Below are 23,550 nucleotides of genomic sequence, written 5' to 3'. Positions count from 1 at the left end.
TATAATTCGTACATGACCTATCACAAGTTCACGGAAATAGCAATCTCCTTCCTCATATTTCTAGAGGATATTGTCACTGTCCTTACACTCCACCAGAAAACATGCTCTGATGCGGTGAGAAGACTTCACGAGCGACATTTCCAAAGAGAATATTCCACCCACGGAGAAAGGCGGAAGATGCCACAAAAGATGGTCAGGTGTGCAACAGAGCCGGAGCTTGTAATTAAGTGATTTATAAAGAATCTATATATGCAAATTATTATTATTGACCCCCCATTCTGCTCTCTCTCCCCTTGGAAGTACAGTTACAGATGTTCATGGAACCACCATTTCATTTCACAATTCTCCCCCACAGGTTCCCTCCATGGATCACTTCTCTCAGATACATTTTTATATCGACCACCCATCCCCCAATGACCTGGTTGTCTGTCACACTTCACTGTCTTCCTTCAGTGGCACAACCCTCCCGCTCCGATTTGTCCATCCCTCCACACTCTACAATACATTGTAAACACCCCGGGACACACGTGCACAGCTGGAGATCATCTTTCCAGAATCAGCCCACTGATGGAACACACACCTCCAGATTATTATGACACGTGTGCTGGTGGTCCAATCAGAACACTCCAAGCCCAAACAGTGCACACCCCCAGAATATTCCAACACATGTACTGGTGGTCCAATCAGAACACTCCAAGCTCCAGCAGTGCACACCCCCAGACTAATATGACACGTGTACTGGTGGTCCAATCAGAATGCTCCAGGCCCCAGTAGTGCACACCCCCAGACTAATATGACACGTGTACTGGTGGTCCAATCAGAATGCTCCAGGCCCCAGCAGTGCACACCCGCAGATTAATATGATATGTGTACTGATGGTCCAATCAGAACACTCCAAGCTCCAGCAGTACACACCCCCAGATTAATATGACACTTGTACTGGGGGTCGAATCTGAACGCTCGGGCCCCAGCAGTACACACCCCCAGATTAATATGACATGTATACTGGCGGTCCAATCAGAACACTCCGGGCCCCAGCAGTGCACATCCCCAGATTAATATGTTAGGTGTACTGGTGGTCCAATCAGAACACTCCAGCAGTGCACACCCCCAGATTAATATGTTAGGTGTACTGGTGGTCCAATCAGAACCCTCCAGGCCCCAGCAGTGCACACCCCCAGATTAATATGACAGGTGTAATGGCAGTCCAATCAGAACACTCCGGGCCCCAGCAGTGCACATCCCCAGATTAATATGACACGTGTTCTGGTGGTCTAATCAGAATACTCCAGGCTCCAGCAGTGCACACCCCCAGATTAATATGACAAGTGTACTGGTGGTCCAATCAAAACCCTCCAGGCCCCAGCAGTGCACACCCCCAGATTAATATGACAGGTGTACTGGTGGTCCAATCAGAACCCTCCAGGCCCCAGCAGTGCACACCCCCAGATTAATATGACAGGTGTACTGGTGGTCCAATCAGAACCCTCCAGGCTCCAGCAGTGCACACCCCCAGATTAATATGACAAGTGTACTGGTGGTCCAATCAAAACCCTCCAGGCCCCAGCAGTGCACACCCCCAGATTAATATGACAGGTGTACTGGTGGTCCAATCAGAACCCTCCAGGCCCCAGCAGTGCACACCCCCAGATTAATATGACAGGTGTACTGGTGGTCCAATCAGAACACTCCAGGCCCCAGCAGTGCACATACCCAGATTAATATAACTCATGTATTGGGGGTCGAATCTGAACACTCGGGGGGCCCCAGCAGTGCACACCCCCAGATTAATATGACACGTGTATTGGTGGTCCAATCAGAACACTCCGGGCCCCAGCAGTGCACACTGGCCTTGAATTCTCTTCAACGGAACTCTCCAGTGAAATCTCCACTCATCAATTACTAGCCGGATTCTCTATATTACCTCCGGTTTGTACAAAACTACCCCAAACCCCTCCCCCCTCCAATAGAATTTGGAGGAATTGTTTCCCTTTCCTGAAATCCAGAACTAGAGAGGAATAGAAAAGCTCTGAAAAGAGGCTGGTAAACACGACATAAACCCCCCTCCCCAACTCTCCATCCTGAACACCGCACGGATCTCCAACCCCAGCAGAAGCTGCAGCCAATGGACAGGGGAGGAGGGGAAGTTGGCCAGGGGAGGGGGTTCTGGGGCATCAGTAGAAGGTCTCAGCACAGGGGGGGGTTCAGTGGCAGGGATGTATTTGGACATTTTGATCTCCCTGTGGCTCCCCTGCAGCAGCTGAAGCCTGTGGGAGAGGAGAGAAGAAGCACTGTGGAGTGCAGGGAAGCTCAGCAGACCATAAGCTTATAGCAGAAGGGGGAATGCCATAGACATATGTAGTACTGACCTGGCCAGCTGGAAGCAGTGCTGTAGGTCAGTATGACATCCATGGAGGGCGGAAGGGTTAAAGTGTCACCTATGGGATGTTTTTGAGTACCAACGTTTTTCATCATTTCAATGACACGTTCAATTATAAGAATGGACATGTTGGGTATCTATTTACTCAGCGCAACCTCATCTTTTAAATTTTGCTGAAACAATTGAGTAAAATATTGCATCTACAGTGCCTTGCGAAAGTATTCGGCCCCCTTGAACTTTTCAACCTTTTGCCACATTTCAGGCTTCAAACATAAAGATATAAAATTTTTATTTTTTGTGAAGAATCACCAACAAGTGGGACACAATTGTGAAGTGGAACGAAATCTATTGGATTGTTGAAACTTTTTTAACTAATAAAAAAATGAAAAGTGGGGCGTGCAAAATGATTCGGCCCCCTTGCGTTAATACATTGTAGAGCCACCTTTTGCTGCGATTACAGCTGCAAGTCGCTTGGGGTATGTCTCTATCAGTTTTGCACATCGAGAGACTGAAATTCTTGCCCATTCTTCCTTGCAAAACAGCTCGAGCTCAGTGAGGTTGGATGGAGAGCGTTTGTGAACAGCAGTTTTCAGCTCTTTCCACAGATTCTCGATTGGATTCAGGTCTGGACTATGACTTGGCCATTCTAACACCTGGATACATTTATTTGTGAACCATTCCTTTGTAGATTTTGCTGTATGTTTGAGATCATTGTCTTGTTGTAAGATAAATCTCCGTCCCAGTTTCAGGTCTTTTGCAGACTCCAACACGTTTTCATCCAGAATGGTCCTGTATTTGGCTGCATCCATCTTCCCCTCAATTTTAACCACCTTGCCTGTCCCTGCTGAAGAAAAGCAGGCCCAAACCATGATGCTGCCACCACCATGTTTGACAGTGGGGATGGTGTGTTGAGCTGTGTTGCTTTTACGCCAAACATATCGTTTTGCATTGTGGGCAAAAAGTTTGATTTTTGTTTCATCTGACCAGAGCACCTTCTTCCACATGTTTGGTGTGTCTCCCAGGTGGCTTGTGGCAAACTTTAGACGAGACTTTTTATGGATATCTTTGAGAAATGGCTTTCTTCTTGCCACTCTTCCATAAAGGCCAGATTTGTGCAGTGTACGACTGATTGTTGTCCTATGGACAGACTCTCCCACCTCAGCTGTAGTTCTCTGCAGTTCATCCAGAGTGATCATGGGCCTCTTGGCTGCATCTCTGATCAGTCTTCTCCTTGTCTGAGCTGAAAGTTTAGAAGAACGGCCAGGTCTTGGTAGATTTGCAGTGGTCTGATACTCCTTCCATTTCAAAATGATCGCTTGCACAGTGCTCCTTGGGATGTTTAAAGCTTGGGAAATCTTTTTGTATCCAAATCCGGCTTTAAACTTCTCCACAACAGTATTACGGACCTGCCTGGTGTGTTCCTTGGTCTTCATGATGCTCTCTGCGCTTTCAACAGAACCCTGAGACTATCACAGAGCAGGTGCATTTATACAGAGACTTGATTACACACAGGTGGATTCTATTTATCACCATCAGTCATTTAGGACAACATTGGATCATTCAGAGATCCTCGCTGAACTTCTGGAGTGAGTTTGCTGCACTGAAAGTTAAGGGGCCGAATAATTTTGCACGCACCACTTTTCAGTTTTTTATTTGCTAAAAAAGTTTAAAATATCCAATAGATTTCGTTCCACTTCACAATTGTGTCCCACTTGTTGGTGATTCTTCACAAAAAATAAAAATGTTATATCTTTATGTTTGAAGCCTGAAATGTGGCAAAAGGTTGAAAAGTTCAAGGGGGCCGAATACTTTCGCAAGGCACTGTATGTGCCATAAAATTACATGTGTAGTGTATTTGTCACTGAAATGTACCCTTTATATCCTTCAATGACTACTGTACAAGTATATGAGTATATCCTCAGGTATTAGTGTGAAACCATGTCTGATGATGAAGGAAACTAAGGGGTCTACTTGTGAAAAATTCATTGGATGAATGTGGCACGCGTTCATTCAGCCATGAAAAATTAGGACTGACTGGAGGAGGAGACATATCGTTGTGCCTACTTAGTAGGAACAGACAATATGTCTCCTCTCCCCTGACAGAACGAGGATTTCTGTGCTGGCGGCTATTAAAGGAAACAACATACTCATATGTTGTTTTGCCCAGCCGTGCCATTCTGCCGATGTATATCGGCGTGAGCTGGTCGGCAAGCGGTTAAAGCCAGATTAAATTAGATTAATCCAATGATCATATGAAATAAAATATGGCCAGAACTTGTCGCAGCTGGGTGAATGCCGGTCACATTCCAAATTTAAAAAAATAGACCTCTAAGTGTCTGTGAAAGCTTACACCACAAAGTGTACTCAGCCAATGAAAGGTAGCGACTCCATTTTTTTTCTACTGCTATCAATGGGCAACACGGTACAACACTTCATCCATGTCTTTGGTGATCTCTGATCTCCTTATTAACTGTTTCTTACATGATGAAGATCAGCCATGGAGTATATCTGAGGTGTATATCAGAGTGTGCTTCTTCCCCACATGAGAGCTGATGTCCAGCAACATTCATATAGAAGACATTTACCGCACTCAAGGCACTAATACACTTCGAGGGTTGTGTGGGATCCCTGATGTACAGGAAGACAGGACTTCAGTGAGGAGCAATTCCCTCACTCAGGACAGGAAAGTGGCTTTTCCCTTGTATGAGATCTCTGATGTTTATAAAGATTGGACTTCACTGAAAAACATTTCCCGCACTCAGGACACAAATATGGCTTTTCCCCTGTGTGAGACCTCTGATGCTTGACAAGATCTGCTTTTGCTATGAAACATTTCCCACACTCAGAACAGGAAAATGACTTCTCCCCTGTGTGAGACCTCTGATGTGTGTTAAGATCGGACTTCCTAGAAAAACATTTCCTGCACTCAGGACAACAATACAGCTTCTCTGCCGTATGAGATCTCTGATGCTTATAAAGACTGGCCTTCTCTGAAAAACGTTTCCCACACTCAGAACAGCAATATGGCTTCTCCCCTGTGTGAGATCTCTGATGTCTGTTAAGATAAAACTTTCTTGAAAAACATTTTCCACACTCAGGACAAGAATACGGTTTCTCCCCTGTATGAGATCTCTGATGTCTGTAAAGATCGCACTTCTCTGAAAAACATTTTACGCACTCGGGGCAGGAATACGGTTTCTCCCCTGTGTGATATCTCTGATGTGCGTAAAGACTGGACTTCTCTGAAAAGCATTTCTCGCACTCAGGACAGGAATATGGCTTCTCCCCCGTGTGAGATCTCTGATGTGTGTAAAGGTGGGACTTCTCTGAAAAACGTTTCCCACACTCAGGACAGGAATACGGCTTCTCCCCCGTGTGAGACTTCTGATGTCTGTAAAGACTGGAGTTTTGTGAAAAACATTTCCCGCACTCAGGACAAGAATACGGCTTTTCCCCTACATGAGACCTCTGATGTCTGTAAAGGCTGGACTTTACTGAAAAACATTTCCTGCACTTAGGACAGGAATATGGTTTCTCAGCTGTGTGGAGCTTCTGATGGCTTCTAAGAGTGGATGTTTGTGAAAAACATTTCCCGCACTCAGAACAGGAATATGGCTTTTCTCCTGTGTGAGATCTCTGATGTTTTACAAGATCAGATTTTTTTATAAAACACTTTCCACACTCAGTACAGGAAAACCTCTTCTTTGTTGGAAGGATGGCACTGTGACTCACAGTCTGAGGTTCCTCAGGATAAGAGGAATACGATGGTCCATCTACACTGTGTGGTGCCGGATGGACATTTGAGGTAGTCGGGTTTTCTCCTGGACTATACTGTGTGATGTCTTCATCTTCTACTTTACAGTCTGGAGACAAAGTGAGACAATCCTCTGAGGTTTTCCTCATCTCCCGTCCATCTACTAAAATAGAAATACAAAGATTATTACTAGACATGAGCTGATTGGTTCCCCTAAACCAGGACTCCGCCCACATCAGGCAGCTTTTTCTCTGAGGATCTTACAATTCCCCCCTCAAGGTAACTAGTAAATGGGTCCTCTGATCTCCTACCAGATCATTTCTTTATTCATGGACCTTAGTCAGAGAGTGAGGAAACAACGAGAACTGTCTTTTATAGGAGTGACAGTGATGAGGGGATTATAGGACGAGTGTCCCCTCCCCCTCTATCACTCATTGCCATCTTCCCAACACAAGAAGTCCTGCACTTCCTTATTTAGTCCATGATTTAGTCATGAATAACAGCGGGGCTGAGCCCCACCAGAGGTCAGAGAGTGAGGATGGGGGGAGAACAACCAAGATGAAGACTGGACTGATCCTGAAGACCCCCATCATTTGTTTTTTAATTTTAGGAATACATGAAAAGCAAAGGAGGGGAGGATTTTGGGACTTTGAAAGAAATTATGGGCTGGTAAGTTTGTGCATTTCCATCCCTGTCAATATGACTGTAAAAAAACAAGCAGGCAAGGAGCTAGCAAGCAAGAAGGGGGGGGGGGGGCTTTAAATGAAGCGTATGGTTTGCAAAATGATAATAATGGGATAATAAACTGTTTAATAAGTCTCATATGGTAGTAACTAGGGATGGTCCCAATGTTCGAGTCAAACGTAAGTTCGACTCGAACATCGGGTGTTCGCCGAATAGCGAACATTTGGGGTGTTCGTGGCAAATTCGAAAGCCACGGAACACCCTTTAAAAGTCTATGGGAGAAAACAAAAGTGCTAATTTTAAAGGCTTATATGCATGTTATTGTCAGAAAAAGTGTTTGGGGGACCGGGTCCTGCCCCAGGGGACATGTATCAATGCAAAAAAAAGTCTTAAAAACTGCATTTTTTTTTCAGGAGCAGTGATTTTAATAATGCTTAAAGTGAAACAATGAAAGTGTAATATTCCTTTAAATTTTGTACCTGGGGGGTGTCTATAGTATGCCTGTAAAGGGGCGCATGTTTCCCATGTTTACAACAGTCCGAGAGCAAAATTAAATTTCTAAAGGAAAAAAATGTCATTTAAAAATCCTCGAGGCAATAATGAACTGTAGGTCCCGGCAATACACAATAAAAGTTCATTGATAAAAATGGCATGGGATTCCCCCACAGGGGAACCCCGAAACAAAATTTAAAAAAAAATACGTGGGGTCCCCCCAAATTCCATAGTAGGTCCTTCAGGTCTGGTATGGATATTAAGGGAACCCCATGCCAAAATGAAAAAAAAATGGCGTGGGGGTTGTAAAAGTCTGTGCGCCAGTCAAATCATCAGATATACAATGTCTAGCTGGTAGAAAATGGGTGCAGAAGAAGTCAGGACTATGTAATGTGCAACTTATTATATTGGATACAAAAGTTAGGACTATACACTAGGGATGAGCCGAACATCTCCGGTTCAATTTGCGGCACAACATGCGAACAGACATAAAATTTGTGCGAACACCATTAAAGTCTATGGGACTCGAACGTGAAAAATCTAAAATGCTAATTTTAAAGGCTAATATGCATGTTATTGTCAGAAAAAGTGTTTGGGGGACCGGGTCCTGCCCCAGGGGACATGTATCAATGCAAAAAAAAAAGTCTTAAAAACTGCATTTTTTTTTCGGGAGCAGTGATTTTAATAATGCTTAAAGGGAAACAATAAAAGTGAAATATTCCTTTAAATATCATGCCTGGGAGGTTTCTATAGTATGCCTGTAAAGTGACGCATTTTTCACATGTTTAGAATAACCTTTGCACAAAATGACATTTCTAAACAAATAAAAGCCATTTAAAACTGCTTGCGGCTGTAATGTAATGTTGCCCCCCGCCCTCAGCCCATTACCAGGCCCTTTGGGTCTGGAATGGATATTAAGGGGAAACCCGTACCCAAATAAAAAAAAAACAGCATGGGGCCCCCAGGCCCTATTTACTCTGAACAGCAGCAGTATACAGGCGGTCTACTGGTTAAAACAAGATAGGGACTGTAGGTTTCTTAACTTAATTTGGAACAGGTACATCTAGTAAGTGTAGCTCCAGCCAAAAAATAAATTTTTAAGCTTTTTAGATGACATGGGGAAGGGTTATCCCCCCTGTAACATTTGTTTTGTTGTTTGTGCCCTTGTTCCGAAGATTTCACATAATTTTCTGTCCCAATGACAATTGGATTTAGAAAATTTGGGGTTATTAGGGAACTAAGGATTGGTGATAAAGCATTAGTGGAGACACCTTTTTCCCATATTAACTCTTACAGGAGAGAATTTCCCTTCCTAGGGGTAGATTTCCTCTCACTTCCTGTTGTCTCCCTCCATTTCTAAGTAGTCGTTTGTAAGTCGGATGTTTGAAAATAGGGGACCATCTGTATATACTATACGGCCTGCCCTATACCCTCTGAGGAAAATTGGACCTTAGGTGTTGGTGGTACCAGAACACTGTAAGCCCTCACAGTTACTCTTGGCGGGCGCTGGAACGGGCATACTGTAAAATATTATGTCAAGAATTGTAATTACGTGCCCCTGTTAAACAGGGGCATAAAAATTGGGCCTTAGGCGGTGGTGGTACAACACTGTAAAGCCTCACAGATACTTGTGTTCAGCGCAGGAACAAGCCCTGCTGTGAAATATTATATAAAAAATTGTAATTACACGCCCCTGTTAAACAGGGGCATAAAAATTGGGCCTTAGGCGGTGGTGGTACAACACTGTAAAGCCTCACAGATACTTGTGTTCAGCACAGGAACAGGCCCTGCTGTGAAATATTAGATCAAAAATTGTAATTACACGCCCCTGTTAAACAGGGGCATAAAAATTGGGCCTTAGGCGGTGGTGGTACAACACTGTAAAGCCTCACAGATACTTGTGTTCAGCACAGGAACAGGCCCTGCTGTGAAATATTAGATCAAAAATTGTAATTACACGCCCCTGTTAAACAGGGGCATAAAAACTGGGCCTTAGGCGGTGGTGGTACAACACTGTAAAGCCTCACAGATACTTGTGTTCAGCACAGGAACAGGCCCTGCTGTGAAATATTAGATCAAAAATTGTAATTACACGCCCCTGTTAAACAGGGGCAGAAAAATTGGGCCTTAGGCAGTGGGGGGGGGGGGGGGCCTGAACCGAAAATATTCCTAGAAGCTATCATCATGAAGATTGAGGAGGAATAGAATAGTCACTCAGCATAATAGGATAGTCACTCAGCATATGCAGTCTTCAAGGGATCCCACATGCATAGAAAAATCTAATCGGTTATAACAGCATCAGGTGCTTGGTAGCTGGTGATCCAAGACTGATTCATTTTTATGAATGTGAGCCGATCAACAGAGTCTGTGGACAGGTGCACTCCGATCGGTTATAAATCCTCCAGCAGCACTGAATGTGTTTTCAGAATGAATGCTGAATGCAGGACAGGCCAGTAGCTCAATTACATATTGAGCAAGCTCTGGCCAGTGGTCCATCCTCAAGACTCAGCAACCCAGTGGATATTCTGGTGGAAATGCCTCCAAGTCTGATCTTGCCCCTAGATATTCCTGCACCATGTAATTCAGACGCTGGTGATGGTTGCTGGAACTGATCAGACCTGGGTGCTGAGGACTGAAGCATTGTCTGAAGGCATTGGTCAGCCCGCCACCTTCTGCACCGCTCCTTCTGTGACTGAACGAAGCCTTAGCAACACGTTGTCCAGCACCAGGAAATTGTAACCTCCCAGGCTCTGGAAACGCATTGTACAAACCTTTCTGCAAGGCCTCCCGAAGATGTTTCATCCTCTGCGAAGGCTGGATAAGTTCTGCAACCTTACCCTTGTAACGTGGATCAAGAAGGGTTGCCAGACAGTAATGATCCCTCTCCTTGATACCATGAATCCTAGGGTCCTTTCGTGGGCTTTGCAGGATCAGGGAGGCCATGCAGCGCACGTTTGCAGAGGAATTTGATCCTGAGTCCTCTGGGATACTAAGGATCACATGATCCTCAACCACCTCCTCCCAGCCACATATAACTCCATGGGTTTCTGGGGACTGCAAACAATCCCTTGAAGACTGCTGCTGATACTGAGTGTTATCCTCCACCTCCATGCTGACACAATCCTCCTCCTCTTCTTCCTGTGTGATCGGCAGGCCTTCAGGAATACTAGTATCTGGATAAAGGGGGCCTTGAGAGGTAAGGAAGGCCTCCTCTTCCTCCTGCTGTTCTGCGTCAAGTGCCCTGTCCATCATTCCACGAAGCGTGTGCTCCAACAGGAAGACAAGAGGGACAGTATCACTGATGCATGCACTGTCACTGCTCACCATACTCGTGGCCTCCTCATATGGTGACAGGACAGTGCATGCATCCTTGATCAGTAGCCACTGGCATGGTGAAAAATAGCCAAGCTCCTCTGACCCTGGTGCCATACTCACACAGGTACTCTTTGATGGCCCTCTGCTGCGTGTGCATCCGCTGCAGTATTACCAGCATTGAGTTCCACCTGGTGGGCATATCACAAATGAGGCGGTTCTTGGGCAGGTTGCATTCTCTTTGAATGTCAGCCAGCCGCGTGCTGGCATTATATGACCGGCAGAAATGACCACAGACTTTCCTGGCTTGCCTCAGGAGATCCTGTAAGCCAGGGTACCTGCTCAAGAACTGCTGCACCACCAAATTCAGGATGTGAGCCAAACAGGGAACATGGATCAAGTGTCCTTGTCAGAGGGCAGAGAGGAGGTTGGTGCCATTGTCGCATACAACCATTCCTGGCTGAAGCTGGCTTGCCATCAACTACCTTTGAGCTTGCCCCTGCAGAGCTGACAGAATCTCTACCCAAGTGTGGCTCCTGTCCCCTAAGCAGACCAACTCAAGCACTGCATGGCATCTTTTTGCCTGAGTGCTTGCCTAGCCCCTTGAATGCCTACGGAGCACTGCTGGTTCAGAGGAGAAATCTGCAGAGGAAGAGGCCATAGAGGAAGAAGAAGAGGAGGGGGTGGAGGAGAGAGGTGCGGCAGAATCACCATCAGCATTTTGGAGGCGTGGTGGCAGAACAAGCTGCAACAATACTGAACCCTGTCCTGCATCCTTCCCAGCTGCCAGGAGAGTTCCCCAGTGCACCATGAAGGAAAGATAACGTCCCTGCCCATGCCCGCTGGACCAGGAGTCAGCAGTAATATGCACCTTACTGCTGACTGTCCTGTCCAACAAGGCCAAGACATTGCCTTCCACATGCTGGTAGAGGGCCGGAATGGTCTTCCGTGAAAAGAAATGAAGTTTTGTAACCTGACACTGAGGTACCGCATATTCCACAAATTCATGAAAGGGGGCAGAGTCTACCAGCTGAAAAGGCAGCAGTTACAGTGCTAGCAATTTGGCCAAGCTAGCATTCAGACGCTAAGCATGTGGATGGCTAGGACCGAATTTCTTTTGACGGTTTAGCAACTGGATTAGGGAAATTTGCCTGCTAAAATCCAATATTGGTGTACTGCTAGCAGATTGGTCGCAAGTACTTGGGACACCTATTTCTATACCTTCATTCCTCTCAGTGCAGGTTTCTTAGAGGACCGGAGGTATAGCGGGGTTGGAGATCCCAGCTGATGAGGAGCAAGTAGAGGTCCGCCTTGTTCTTTGATGTGGGTCTTTTAAGTGCTGTTGCCAACGGACTGTATGGGAGGTTGTCATATGTCTGGTCAAGCATGCGGTGCCCAAGTGGCTGCTGTTTTGGCCACGCTTGATACACTTCAGAAATATGTTACATATATCTCTGTATATATTAAATACACTGCAGCTAACTGAATAACCTGCTTGCCTACTCAATCTAAATAAGACTCTCTGTCATGCCATGCCAACAACACACTACACAGGGCCGACGTGCAGGCAGCCTTATAGTGTGGGGCATGGACTTAGTCCCCCTGAGCCATGATGGGCCAAAGGCACCCAATTATGGCTCTCTTAGTTGAGGGCACTGGGACTGGCCAAACCATGCAGGTCATGGTGCATGCTTTGGCCAATCATCATACAGCAATGCACCGTGCATTATGGGCCGTTACACGCCGCTTGAATTTAGCACGAACGGCCCATAATGTTCGATATTCTACAAACGGGCGAACAGGCAATGTTCGACCCGAACAGAAAGCTCATCCCTACTATACAGTATTAGAAAAATGTACAACATAGATTATATAGTGCAGGGGTCAGGAGTATGTAATGTACAATATAAATTATACAGTGTAAGGGTGAGGACTCATAATATTGATACTCAGTTGAAGCTTAAACATTTACTTGAGATAAGTTAAGAACAAAAAAGAAGCTGCGCTGATAAGGAATGAAATAAATGAATGTGATCTACTGGACAAATAAACCTGTGATTAGGTTGACAAATATGCTGAAAACCCTGCAGTATTGAACTAATAGAGGGTGGTCAGAAATAAAAATGCAGTTAAATATAATAAACCAAGTGAATCCTGGGAAGTGATAAAAAAAAAGTAACCTGTTGAGTGAAACAAAAGCAACCAATTCAGCAGATAAATAATGGTAAGTGAACCAACAAATATAACAAAAAATTTAAAATGTGAAAAACTAAAATAAAAATATGTAAAAGTCTCTTCCAAAATGCTTAACGGGGAATAGATGTTAAAAACACCCTGTGAGGGATCTTCAATATTCAAAGGACACAGTGAATTCACCATCACATAGATTGTAAGCTCTAACAAGCAGGGCCCTCTGATCCCTCCTGTATTGATTTGTATTGTAAGTGTACTGTCTGCCCTCATGTTGGCGCTATATAAATCAGACAAGCAGCCAGGAACATATCCTCGGCGAGTGAGTTAAGCCCATAAAATCAGTAAAACCATCGGTAAAACCAGGTGGTGTTCATTGTAAAGAGTCTGTCCTCCTCTCAGAGGAGTGACGTCTAAGCCCAGACGGCGGACCGTTTTTTTTCTCTTTTTATGGGCTTGACTCACTCACGGAGGATATGTTCCTGGCTGCTTGTCTGATTGCTGGATACACATCAAGTCTTCAGGAACGCTTGGCTCTGAAGGTATCGGGAGGATTTAAAGGCCCTGGCTGGGTATTAGCCACAAGCTCTAAAAGCTTGTATAGCTGGTAAGCCTTCAATTTATGTGGTGATGGATTCACAATGTCCTTTGAATATTGAAGATCCCTCGCAGCTTCTTTTTTGTTCTTTACTTGTTTGGTGTGTATTTCACTTTTTAGTTGCAGTTTTTTTAGTTGTTATTCCAGCGCAGTTTTTCTTTTTAACGACAAGTTGCAGAGGTCCCACACCGCTGCCTCCCATCTACTGAGACTGCACTCAGTGACTTGGGTCTGAGACTATACAGACATATCCCTCCACCCGGCACAGCCAGCAGACAACAGAGCAAGTAACCCTGGGAGAATTGTTCTATCGGAGATCTTACTAGACTCGGGCATGATGAATGAGACCCAAGGCCTATAACCCAGGTGCCTAGTACCATCTAAGATCAAAACTAAAACTTTGCTATCAGCTGAACCCCAGAACCTCCATAAATCCAGTCTAGATACATAAATTGTGTCGGCAGCACAGAGAAGGAAGATTATCGGAGAGAAATCCAGGAATACAGGATGGGGAACACAGCTCAGGAAAGTGACCAGGGGATTACAGGCTGATATCACCCAGCCCCCGCCCTACTCTGGACCAATCAGTGAGCAGTATGGGTGGAGGAATGTATTTAGTGTTAATGACCCACCTGTGCTGATCTCTGTAGGAGTGTCCTCCTCTATAAATGTCCCCGTTATTCCATCCTCCTCCATAGACTGCTGATCATCCCTCACATACCTCTCTTCTTCTTCTGATTTCACCTCAAATTCTATATCGATTGGATCTCCACTCTAAATCAAGAAAATTAGAGAAAATATCATCTGTAAGATAGAAGATTTATTATTGTGACATCACATAAAAAAATATTATCCATGTTCTAGATGCTATGTCCCACCAACCTTGCAATATGGAGGAATGTTGGGACCTTCCTGTGTGGAATCCAGATGACAGATATATCTCTCTGGTGGGTTCCTGGTATTAGGTGGCTCCATCACGCCATACTCTTCATCCTCCTCTTTATACTCTTTTTTAACATCAATATTGTCATCCCCGAGGTCTCCACTCTGAATATATAATAAAACATTCATTGTAACAAACATGCTGTGTATAAATCAGAACTACCAATAATTGTCAATCATCTACCTGATGATGGTGAGGGATGGTGTACAGATCTTTGTGTTCTTTTAGAAGCTCCTCCATCAACCCATCCTCATCATCCTCCTCTTTTATCTCTTCTGTAAATTCGACTTTAGAATCTCTCAGGTTTCCACTCTGAATATATAATAAAAATGACATAAATGGTAACAATGCAGATAATGTACAGATCCTAATGATACTATCAGTGATTGTTCCTCATCTACCTGATGATGGTGGGGGATGGTGTGATCTTCCTGTGTGGAATCCCGGGAATACAGAGGACGGGGACATCTCTCTGGTGGGTTCCCATTACTGGATCCATCTGTAGGAAACACACACACTGACTGAATACATTGTTTCTATGTGTTTATCAGATGATGGGGGATCTAGGTGGACCCTCTGTACTGCTCTCTCCTTTACAATAAAGTCTCCTCTTACCCGGTGATGTGAGGGGCGGCTGATTGTCCATCATGACGTCCTTGTGGAGATCCTTGTGTCCTTCTAAATACTCCCACTCCTCCATGGAGAAATAGACAGTGACATCCTGACACCTTATAGGAACCTGACACACACAATGATACAGTCACCATCCAGACACATCCCTTGTCTGTTACTGGATAATGTCCCAGAATCCTCCTCACCTCTCCTCCATCATCTCTCTGGTGACTTCTAGAATCTTCTTTGTATTTCTCTATTCTATCAGGGAGGGAGGTGGAGGCAATGTGATGTCATATGATCTCCAGACTTCACAGGAGGAAAACTCTAGATCTGAACACAAATAGTAAAATCAAATGATATTCACAGAATCCTCCTCACCTCACCATTCAGGTCTCCATTTTATTAAAGCCCCACTTCACACTGAGGTATCATTTACACAGGACCCCCACACTATGCAGGTTAAATGCTTGTTGCAGGTATTCTGACATCACTACATACAACGCAGGACCAACAGTCCCACTTTGTTAGTGAGGATCCAAAGGGTCCACCCACACCCTAAGAGCATCAGAAAAAATGCCAAATGAAGGGACATTGGGAGGAGGAGCTGTGAGGTCAGTGTGATGTCATAGGACATATAGACTCTGGATGGAGGGACATTTGGATGGAGAAATATGAGGGATCCTCTATATGATGCTCCCATGAAAACCAAATCATTGTTCCTGGGTGTGTCCTACCTCTCCTAAAGTGAAGAGTGAACTTTGACCTTTACCATACAGAAATCTGTCAGGAATGTGTGAAAGTAAGCTCTCATGTGATCAGGTGACGTGCGGAGGAACGGAGTGTAAATAGCAGACGATTTTCTCCAGAGCTCCTAATGGTGGGGATGGATTTTGCTGAGTGCTGGTGCCAAGTTTCCACCCCCCAGGATCACTGCAGGTGTGGAGAAAAGCTGTGTAAGAGGATATGGAGGAGAGATGAGGAGGAAATCCAGGAATCAGGATAAAGGTCAGGACAAGCAACAGACGAGCGCATCCAAGAGATGAAGCCGGGGTCACTACACAGAAAATCAATCCAAGGAAACAACAGGCAGGACGAGGAATAGCAAGAAGGAGCTCAGAGACCAATGAGAATATTGCTCAGCCAATGGGAGATGATCTCAGCATGACTTACATAATGAAGGAGATGAGGGGGGAGGGGAGGAAGTCACTTATGGTGACCATAGAGACATGGAAATTCAGCTGGTTCAGTAGGGATCGGTCACATTTCCATCCATGTGTGGTCACTGCCGGATAAAAGTCACTCCATCAGCGGCTGCAGCCAATAGCTTCATCACTGATCTGTGTATTCTGAGAGCAGAGGAGCGCCGCCCATTGTCAGAATACAATAGTGCAGCGGGGAGGATTCCCCCATCCCCCTCCAATGTGTGGATGGGGGAATCACTTCCGTTTTTTACTCTCATCCCACTGGCTGAACGATAAAACTGAACCATGTATGGCCAGATTTGGGAGGAAGCTATATTCATCATCAACTGATGCCCCTGAAGGGGTTCATCTACATATTACCTCCTCTGTCACCAGTTCTCGTCTTTCCAAAAGGAATGTCTGTTAGTATCTGACATCACTTCCTGTCTGACATCACTTCCTGTCTGTATCTGACATCACTTCCTGTCTTCCATAGAGACTTCCTGTCTGGGTAGAAGTGAGATCACCACCTTGTGGAGATCAGAGGAACTGCAGCCCCAAGAAACATCTCGTAGAGTGAACAAAGCCTTGTGCTGTGTATGTACTGTATATCCTTCCCCTTCCCCTTTCTCTCCTCCCTGAGGTGTCCGTTTATGAAGCAGTGAAATCTATTCACGGCTTCATTCTCCGGCATTCACATAGGAGATCTTTCTCCTCGGTGTGCCTGTTTATGAAGCAGAGTAGATCGCTTCTCCTTCGGAGGAGTGAAGAGATCTACAAACGCTTCCAACACTGGAGAACGGCCCCGATACTGGAATCTCATGAGACTTTACGAGATTACAGCACTAGAAATTCACAGAAACACCGAAATGTCCATTTATTAAGCAGTGATAAATTATCACCGCTCAGTACACGGACAGTTGGCGTGGTTAATTTAGAAAAATAACGAGACCCCCCTACATTATATATATATATACAGTGGTGTGAAAAAGTGTTTGCCCCTTCCTCATTTCCTGTTCCTTTGCATGTTTGTCACACTTAAGTGTTTCGGAACATCAAACCAATTTAAACAATAGTCAAGGACAACACAAGTAAACACAAAATGCAATTTGTAAATGAAGGTGTTTATTATTAAAGGTGAAAAAAAATCCAAACCATCATGGCCCTGTGTGAAAAAGTGATTGCCCCCCTTGTTAAAACATACTATAACTGTGGTTGTCCACACCTGAGTTCAATTTCTCTAGCCACACCCAGGCCTGATTATTGCCACACCTGTTCACAATCAAGGCATCACTTAAATAGGAGCTGCTTGACACAGTAAGGTCCACCAGAAGATCCTTAAAAGCTACACATCATGCCGAGACCCAAAGAAATTCAGGAACAATTGAGAAAGAAAGTAATTGAGATCTATCAGTCTGGAAAGGGTTATAAAGCCATTTCCAAAGCTTTGGGAATCCAGCGAACCACAGTGAGAGCCATTATCCACAAATGGCGAAGACATGGAACAGTGGTGAACCTTCCCAGGAGTGGCCGGCCGCCCAAAATTACCCCAAGAGCGCAGCGACGACTCATCCAAGAGGTCACAAAAGACCCCACAACAACGTCCAAGGAACTGCAGGCCTCACTTGCCTCAGTTAAGGTCAGCGTTCATGCCTCCACCATCAGGAAAAGACTGGGCAAAAATGGTCTGCATGGCAGAGTTCCAAGGAGAAAACCACTGCTGAGCAAAAAGAACATCAAAGCTCGTCTCAATTTCTCCACAACACATCTTGATGATCCCCAAGACTTTTGGGACAACATTCTGTGGACCGATGAGACAAAAGTGGAACTCTTTGGAAGGTGTGTGTCCAAGTATATCTGGCGTAGAAGGAACACTGCATTTCATAAAAAGAACATTATACCAACAGTAAAATATGGTGGTGGTAGTGTGATGGTCTGGGGCTGTTTTGCTGCTTCAGGACCTGGAAGATTTGCCGTGATAAAAGGAACTATGAATTCTGCTGTCTACCAAGAGATCCTGAAGGAGAATGTCCGACCATCTGTTCGTGTACTCAAGCTGAAACGAACTTGGGTTCTGCAGCAGGACAATGATCCTAAACACACCAGCAAGTCCACCACCGAATGGCTGAAGACTTTGGAGTGGCCTAGCCAAAGTCCTGACCTGAATCCTATTGAGATGTTGTGGTATGACCTTAAAAAGGCCGTTCATGCTCGAAAACCCTCTAATGTAACTGAATTAGGACAATTCTGCAAAGATGAGTGGGCCAAAATTCCTCCAGGACGCTGTAAAAGCCTCATTGCACGTTATCGCAAACGCTTGGTTGCAGTTGTTGCTGCTAAGGGTGGCCCAACCAGTTATTAGGTTTAGGGGGCAATCACTTTTTCACACAGGGCCATGATGGTTTGGATTTTTTTTCACCTTTAATAATAAACACCTTCATTTACAAATTGCATTTTGTGTTTACTTGTGTTGTCCTTGACTATTGTTTAAATTGGTTTAATGTTCCGAAACACTTAAGTGTGACAAACATGCAAAGGAACAGGAAATGAGGAAGGGGGCAAACACTTTTTCACACCACTGTATGTAGCGCACCACTCCCTTGGGAGCTGCTGGTGTAGTTCATTATGGTACTGCTGGTTTAACCCCCGTTTCTTCCACCCCACTTGAGTAACAGACACAGTTCAACAGTTGAACAAGGAACATTTATTTCTTCTGCTGCGGCATGTTGTATATTGGTGATGCAAGAAAGTATGAGCTGCCTCTTCTTGTTCCATGTGAGTAGCCAAGACCCTTTCCCTTGGCGAACTGGCCAATGCCCCTCTGAAAGACATTTTGGTGTATAGGAATGCTGGAATTCCCAGGCCTCACCTGCCTCTCTCGCCTCCTGCGATTCCTCCCCAGGCCAGTTCAGGAAAGTCCAGGCGCCCCCGGTCTACTCTGTCCGCTTGGCAGCTACTTCCCGGTCACCGTGCAATGATCCATCCCAACCGGGATGCCTGGTTCCTTTTCCCAGGGTTTCCGGTGTAGCTTGTAAGATTGTACCTTCCAGCTCTGAGGTCTCCCCTCGGGTCTTTTCCGGTTAGGTTCCTGCTCTCCAGCACTGGGGCCTCCGACACCCCAAGCCTTTGAGCCTGCTCCTGATGGTCACATTGTGCAGCCTCTCTTCACCTAGTCTCTTCCCATCTCCCCCAGGAAGCATGTGACCCCAGTATATATGCCTGTCCCGCCCCTGCCCATACAAATTAATGATTGGGCCTGAGCCGTATACACTGCCTGCTCTTCAGTCCCTGCCCCACCTTCTTTCCAGGACATTACCCTGGAGAAGCAAGGGAGGTCTTCCAGGGTGAAGAACAGGTGGTCACACCCCCCCTCTATTCTACTGCCCCTCCCAAACCCAGATCAACAAACAGGCCTAAACAAAGAAACAGTAAGGCACTGGCAATTTCTCTACCTGTTAGCACCCACCTGTGGTGGTGGGCGCTACATATATATGTATGTAGCGGGGACATATTTGTTTATTAACGTGGCCATGCATATGTCAATGTTAACCCTGTGGACATGACTAGTGTAGTCTGAATGTTCCCCTTATACTATTTCTTACCTATTAGGAACGAGACCACACCATAGGTTGGAGTAAAACTGGCCACAACAGCCTTTATTAAACATAACTCAAAATTCACTCCAATAACTTGTAAATATGAAAATATATAAATATATAAATATATATAAATATATAAATATAAATAACTTTATTAACATTAAACCACATTAACATAACATTAACTGCCCATTCTGGTGATCTCTGACGGTGACCCCACTTAAGCCAATACCAAATCACTGCGGTACACCTGACCAACTTCCCAAAGGCCTCCACCTGTGACCGGTCGGAGACAACTTCCGCCAGTGAACATAACCGTATTCCCTCCAACGTTCAGGAATACCCAGAGGGGCCGATCGTTAGATGAGCCCCCCACACCCTCAGATCCCTTCTGAGTACCTGTCTACCGTCAGAAACCACCAGAAAACACACCGCCAACACGAAAACTTTCAGCTGCCGTGACAACCGATGAAACCTGAAAAAGAAGAAGAAAGACCAGCAACAAAACACCACAAAACAAACACATAACAATAGGGCGGGAGGGTGGGAAAAACTGCCTCCTCTGTATCACACTGGGCTCCGAATGATCCCTTAAAGCCACGCCTCTCCCTTTTATGTGACCCCTCCCCTACCCTGAACTTGTTTCCTGCAAACCTCTTTCTCCACTCCACCCCCTAAAGCTTAACCCTCTGTGTCCCTCATCCACACTGTCATGTCCAGCACTCCTTATATCATTTCATTCTTAATCCGTGCTTCTCTTGACTAGTGTAGTCTGAATGTTCCCCTTATACTATTTCTTACCTATTAGGAACGAGACCACACCATAGGTTGGAGTAAAACTGGCCACAACAGCCTTTATTAAACATAACTCAAAATTCACTCCAATAACTTGTAAATATGAAAATATATAAATATATAAATATATATAAATATAAATAACTTTATTAACATTAAACCACATTAACATAACATTAACTGCCCATTCTGGTGATCTCTGACGGTGACCCCACTTAAGCCAATACCAAATCACTGCGGTACACCTGACCAACTTCCCAAAGGCCTCCACCTGTGACCGGTCGGAGACAACTTACGCCAGTGAACATAACCGTATTCCCTCCAACGTTCAGGAATACCCAGAGGGGCCGATCGTTAGATGAGCCCCCCACACCCTCAGATCCCGTCTGAGTACCTGTCTACCGTCAGAAACCACCAGAAAACACACCGCCACAGCCCGAAAGGGTGACCCCCTCAACCTTGAGGGCCACCCCACACCCGAAGAGCTTTCTGTATCCCCTCCTGCAAGCCAAAGGACCAGAGGTCAATCCCCACATCCGATAGGTGAACGCCATCCCGCCGAAGATAACGCCCTACATTCACCTCCAATTCCCTATGTCTAACCACAATGCCCCCGTTCTGCACTACAAACCGCCCAACTACCTTATTAACCCTAATCCTGTTGTTTTCAAGGCTGGCTAAAGACCTAGCCCCCCGCCACACCGTTCTGGCCACAATGTCCGACCACACCAAAATGGTGCCCGGGAAAAGGACTCGCATGCGCAACACATCAGCCTTAATATCCGCCAATATGTCCTTCACCTTCCGAACTCCCAGGTCATTGCCCCCCGCATGAACAACCAGCACATCCGGGGGCCTATCCCTCAAAGCGAAGCGCTCCACCTCCCTCATGACACGCTCCCACCTCATGCCCGGGAAACCCAACCACATCACCCTAGCTACCCGCCTGGGGATACCCAATTGCCTGCCTGCTGGTAGAGAATCACCTCTCCTGGCCCCCCAGCAGACGTACGAATGCCCCAGGATCCAAACGAGGCGTTGAGAACCTCCATCTGGAATGAAAACAAGAGAAATAACACAACAACCAAAGGAATGTCACAAGCACAGTCCTCCCCCCCATAAAACCAACAGCAAACAACACCCCCCAGCCGCACCCACCTTACCCCAGTATCAACTGCGGCCGGACATAAGACCGGAACCTCCGGGACTCCCATCTACCAATCCGGCGAACCACCGCCTCCTCCAGCCCACATCGAGCCGCTTCCGTAGCCGCCCCAATCCGAAAAGAGTGGGACGCGTAGTCCCGCTCATCCAAACCCACCGCCCTCAGGCATTGCCGAAAGACCGACACAAACTGAAAACGGGATAAAAAAGAGCCCTCCGCGTGCACCAAGAAGGGGCCCGCCCCCGCAGGCCGTACCGCCCGGAAAGCCCGTACCGCCGCTACCGGGCACACTACCGAGCCCGGAAGGGCGAGCAGCGCAATCGCTACTCCCTTGCCCCGTTGATCAGTCTTGGACCTACGCAACCGTATACTCACCCGATCCGCAACCACCTGCACATCCTGATCCAACAGACCCCCAGCCACCCGTTTTGAGCGACACACCAACTCCCCTATCCTGAACGCCCCATAAAACGCCAACGAAAACGCTGCCGTAAACAGAACGGTCTCGTAAGCAGACGAGCAAACGTCCACCAGCCGAGAACAAATTGCCACCAAATTGTCAAAAGACACCGGCCGGCGCGCATCCCGACCCTTCCAATCCCTCCTGTACCCCTTCAACGTTTGCCGAACCCAAAAATCCTTAGACCCGTCCGGCTCCCCCCACAGTTTGAACAAAAAGGCCAACCCCGCCAGCTTCCGCTCAATCGACGCGGGAGACAGGCCCATCTCAATGTTCCGGGCCACCCAGTACAATACCTCCCAGCGCCGGTCGGATCCCCGACCAGCCACTCCAACCTCCCGCAGGAACGCCCACCATTCCGCCCACACTCTAGAATAAGCGGACCATGTAGCCTCACTCAACGACCTTTTTAACCAACCTGCGGCGATTCCAAGGGAAGCTCCCACATCCACCCGGGGCAGGGCGCCCCCGACTCCTCCGCTCCCGGCGCCAGCTGCCGGAACTTGTCCCACTGAAAACGAGAGAGCGAGTCAGCCAAAGAATTCTCCACCCCAGGTATGTGCACAGCATAAACGTAAACATTGAGCCGCAAACAGCGAAAGACCAGCTGTCGCAGCAGCCGTATGACCGGGGGGGAGGAAGCAGTCATCCGATTGATGACCTGAACCACCCCCATGTTATCGCAATTGATGCGCAACTTCAAATTACGAAACTCCCCCCCCCACAGCTCCAATGCCAACACTATCGGGAACAATTCTAGCAAAACCAAATTGCCCAACAACCCCGCAACCTCCCAGGAGCGAGGCCAAGGTTCCGCACTCCACCGGCCCCCGAAAAATGCCCCATAACCCGTAGAGCCAGCCGCGTCAGTAACCAACTCCACATCGAAGTTGCTCACTGGCCCCGACATCCACATAGCCCGCCCATTATACGACTCCAAAAATTCATGCCAAGCCCTCAGGTCCTCCCGGTGTTCCCTTCGCAAACGCACAAAATGGGTAGGGGCGGTCACCCCGGCGGTGGCCCCCGACAGCCGTCGGCAGAACACACGGCCCATAGGGATGATCCGGCAAGCGAAATTCAGCTTGCCCAACAGGGACTGCAGGGCCCGAAGCTGAACCTTCGGCTGGCCCTGCATTCCCGCCAACTCCGCCTGCAGATCCCGTAATTTATTCTCTGGCAAGCGACACTCCATTGCCAGAGAATCAATCACGATCCCCAAAAAACTCAATTCCGTCACCGGGCCTTCCGTCTTATCCCCCGCCAACGGCACCCCAAACCTGCCCGCAATGTGCTGCAACGTGGACAGAAGAATCGCACACACATTGGAGGCAGGCGGGCCCACGCACAGGAAGTCATCCAAATAGTGGATGACCGACTCC

The 23,550-nt window shown here is 46.5% G+C and overlaps 2 protein-coding genes across 2 annotated transcripts in view; both read right to left on the bottom strand.

The window, feature by feature from the left end:
* Positions 1–23,550, bottom strand: part of LOC143986892 (uncharacterized) — a 133,079-nt gene that overhangs the window by 43,475 nt on the left and 66,054 nt on the right. The gene's annotated exons all lie outside the window — the stretch shown is intronic.
* LOC143989614 (uncharacterized) overlaps positions 4,162–23,550 on the bottom strand; it is a 68,894-nt gene continuing 49,505 nt past the window's right edge. The window contains exons 2-7 of the mRNA XM_077489832.1: positions 14,969–15,298; positions 14,755–14,852; positions 14,537–14,665; positions 14,293–14,457; positions 14,043–14,184; positions 4,162–6,297 (exon numbers count right to left, since the gene is read on the bottom strand). Of these exons, the coding sequence (XP_077345958.1) occupies positions 5,051–6,297; positions 14,043–14,184; positions 14,293–14,457; positions 14,537–14,665; positions 14,755–14,852; positions 14,969–15,053 (1,866 nt within the window). The 5' untranslated portion in view covers positions 15,054–15,298 and the 3' untranslated portion in view covers positions 4,162–5,050. The remainder of the gene's footprint in view (positions 6,298–14,042; positions 14,185–14,292; positions 14,458–14,536; positions 14,666–14,754; positions 14,853–14,968; positions 15,299–23,550) is intronic.

Source organism: Lithobates pipiens, unplaced genomic scaffold (assembly GCF_037356315.1).
Source record: "Lithobates pipiens isolate NorthernLeopardFrog02 unplaced genomic scaffold, aLitPip1_a1.2 Scaffold_18, whole genome shotgun sequence".
In the NCBI taxonomy this organism is placed as follows: Eukaryota; Metazoa; Chordata; class Amphibia; order Anura; family Ranidae; genus Lithobates; species Lithobates pipiens.
This window is presented reverse-complemented; position numbering and strand designations above follow the sequence as displayed.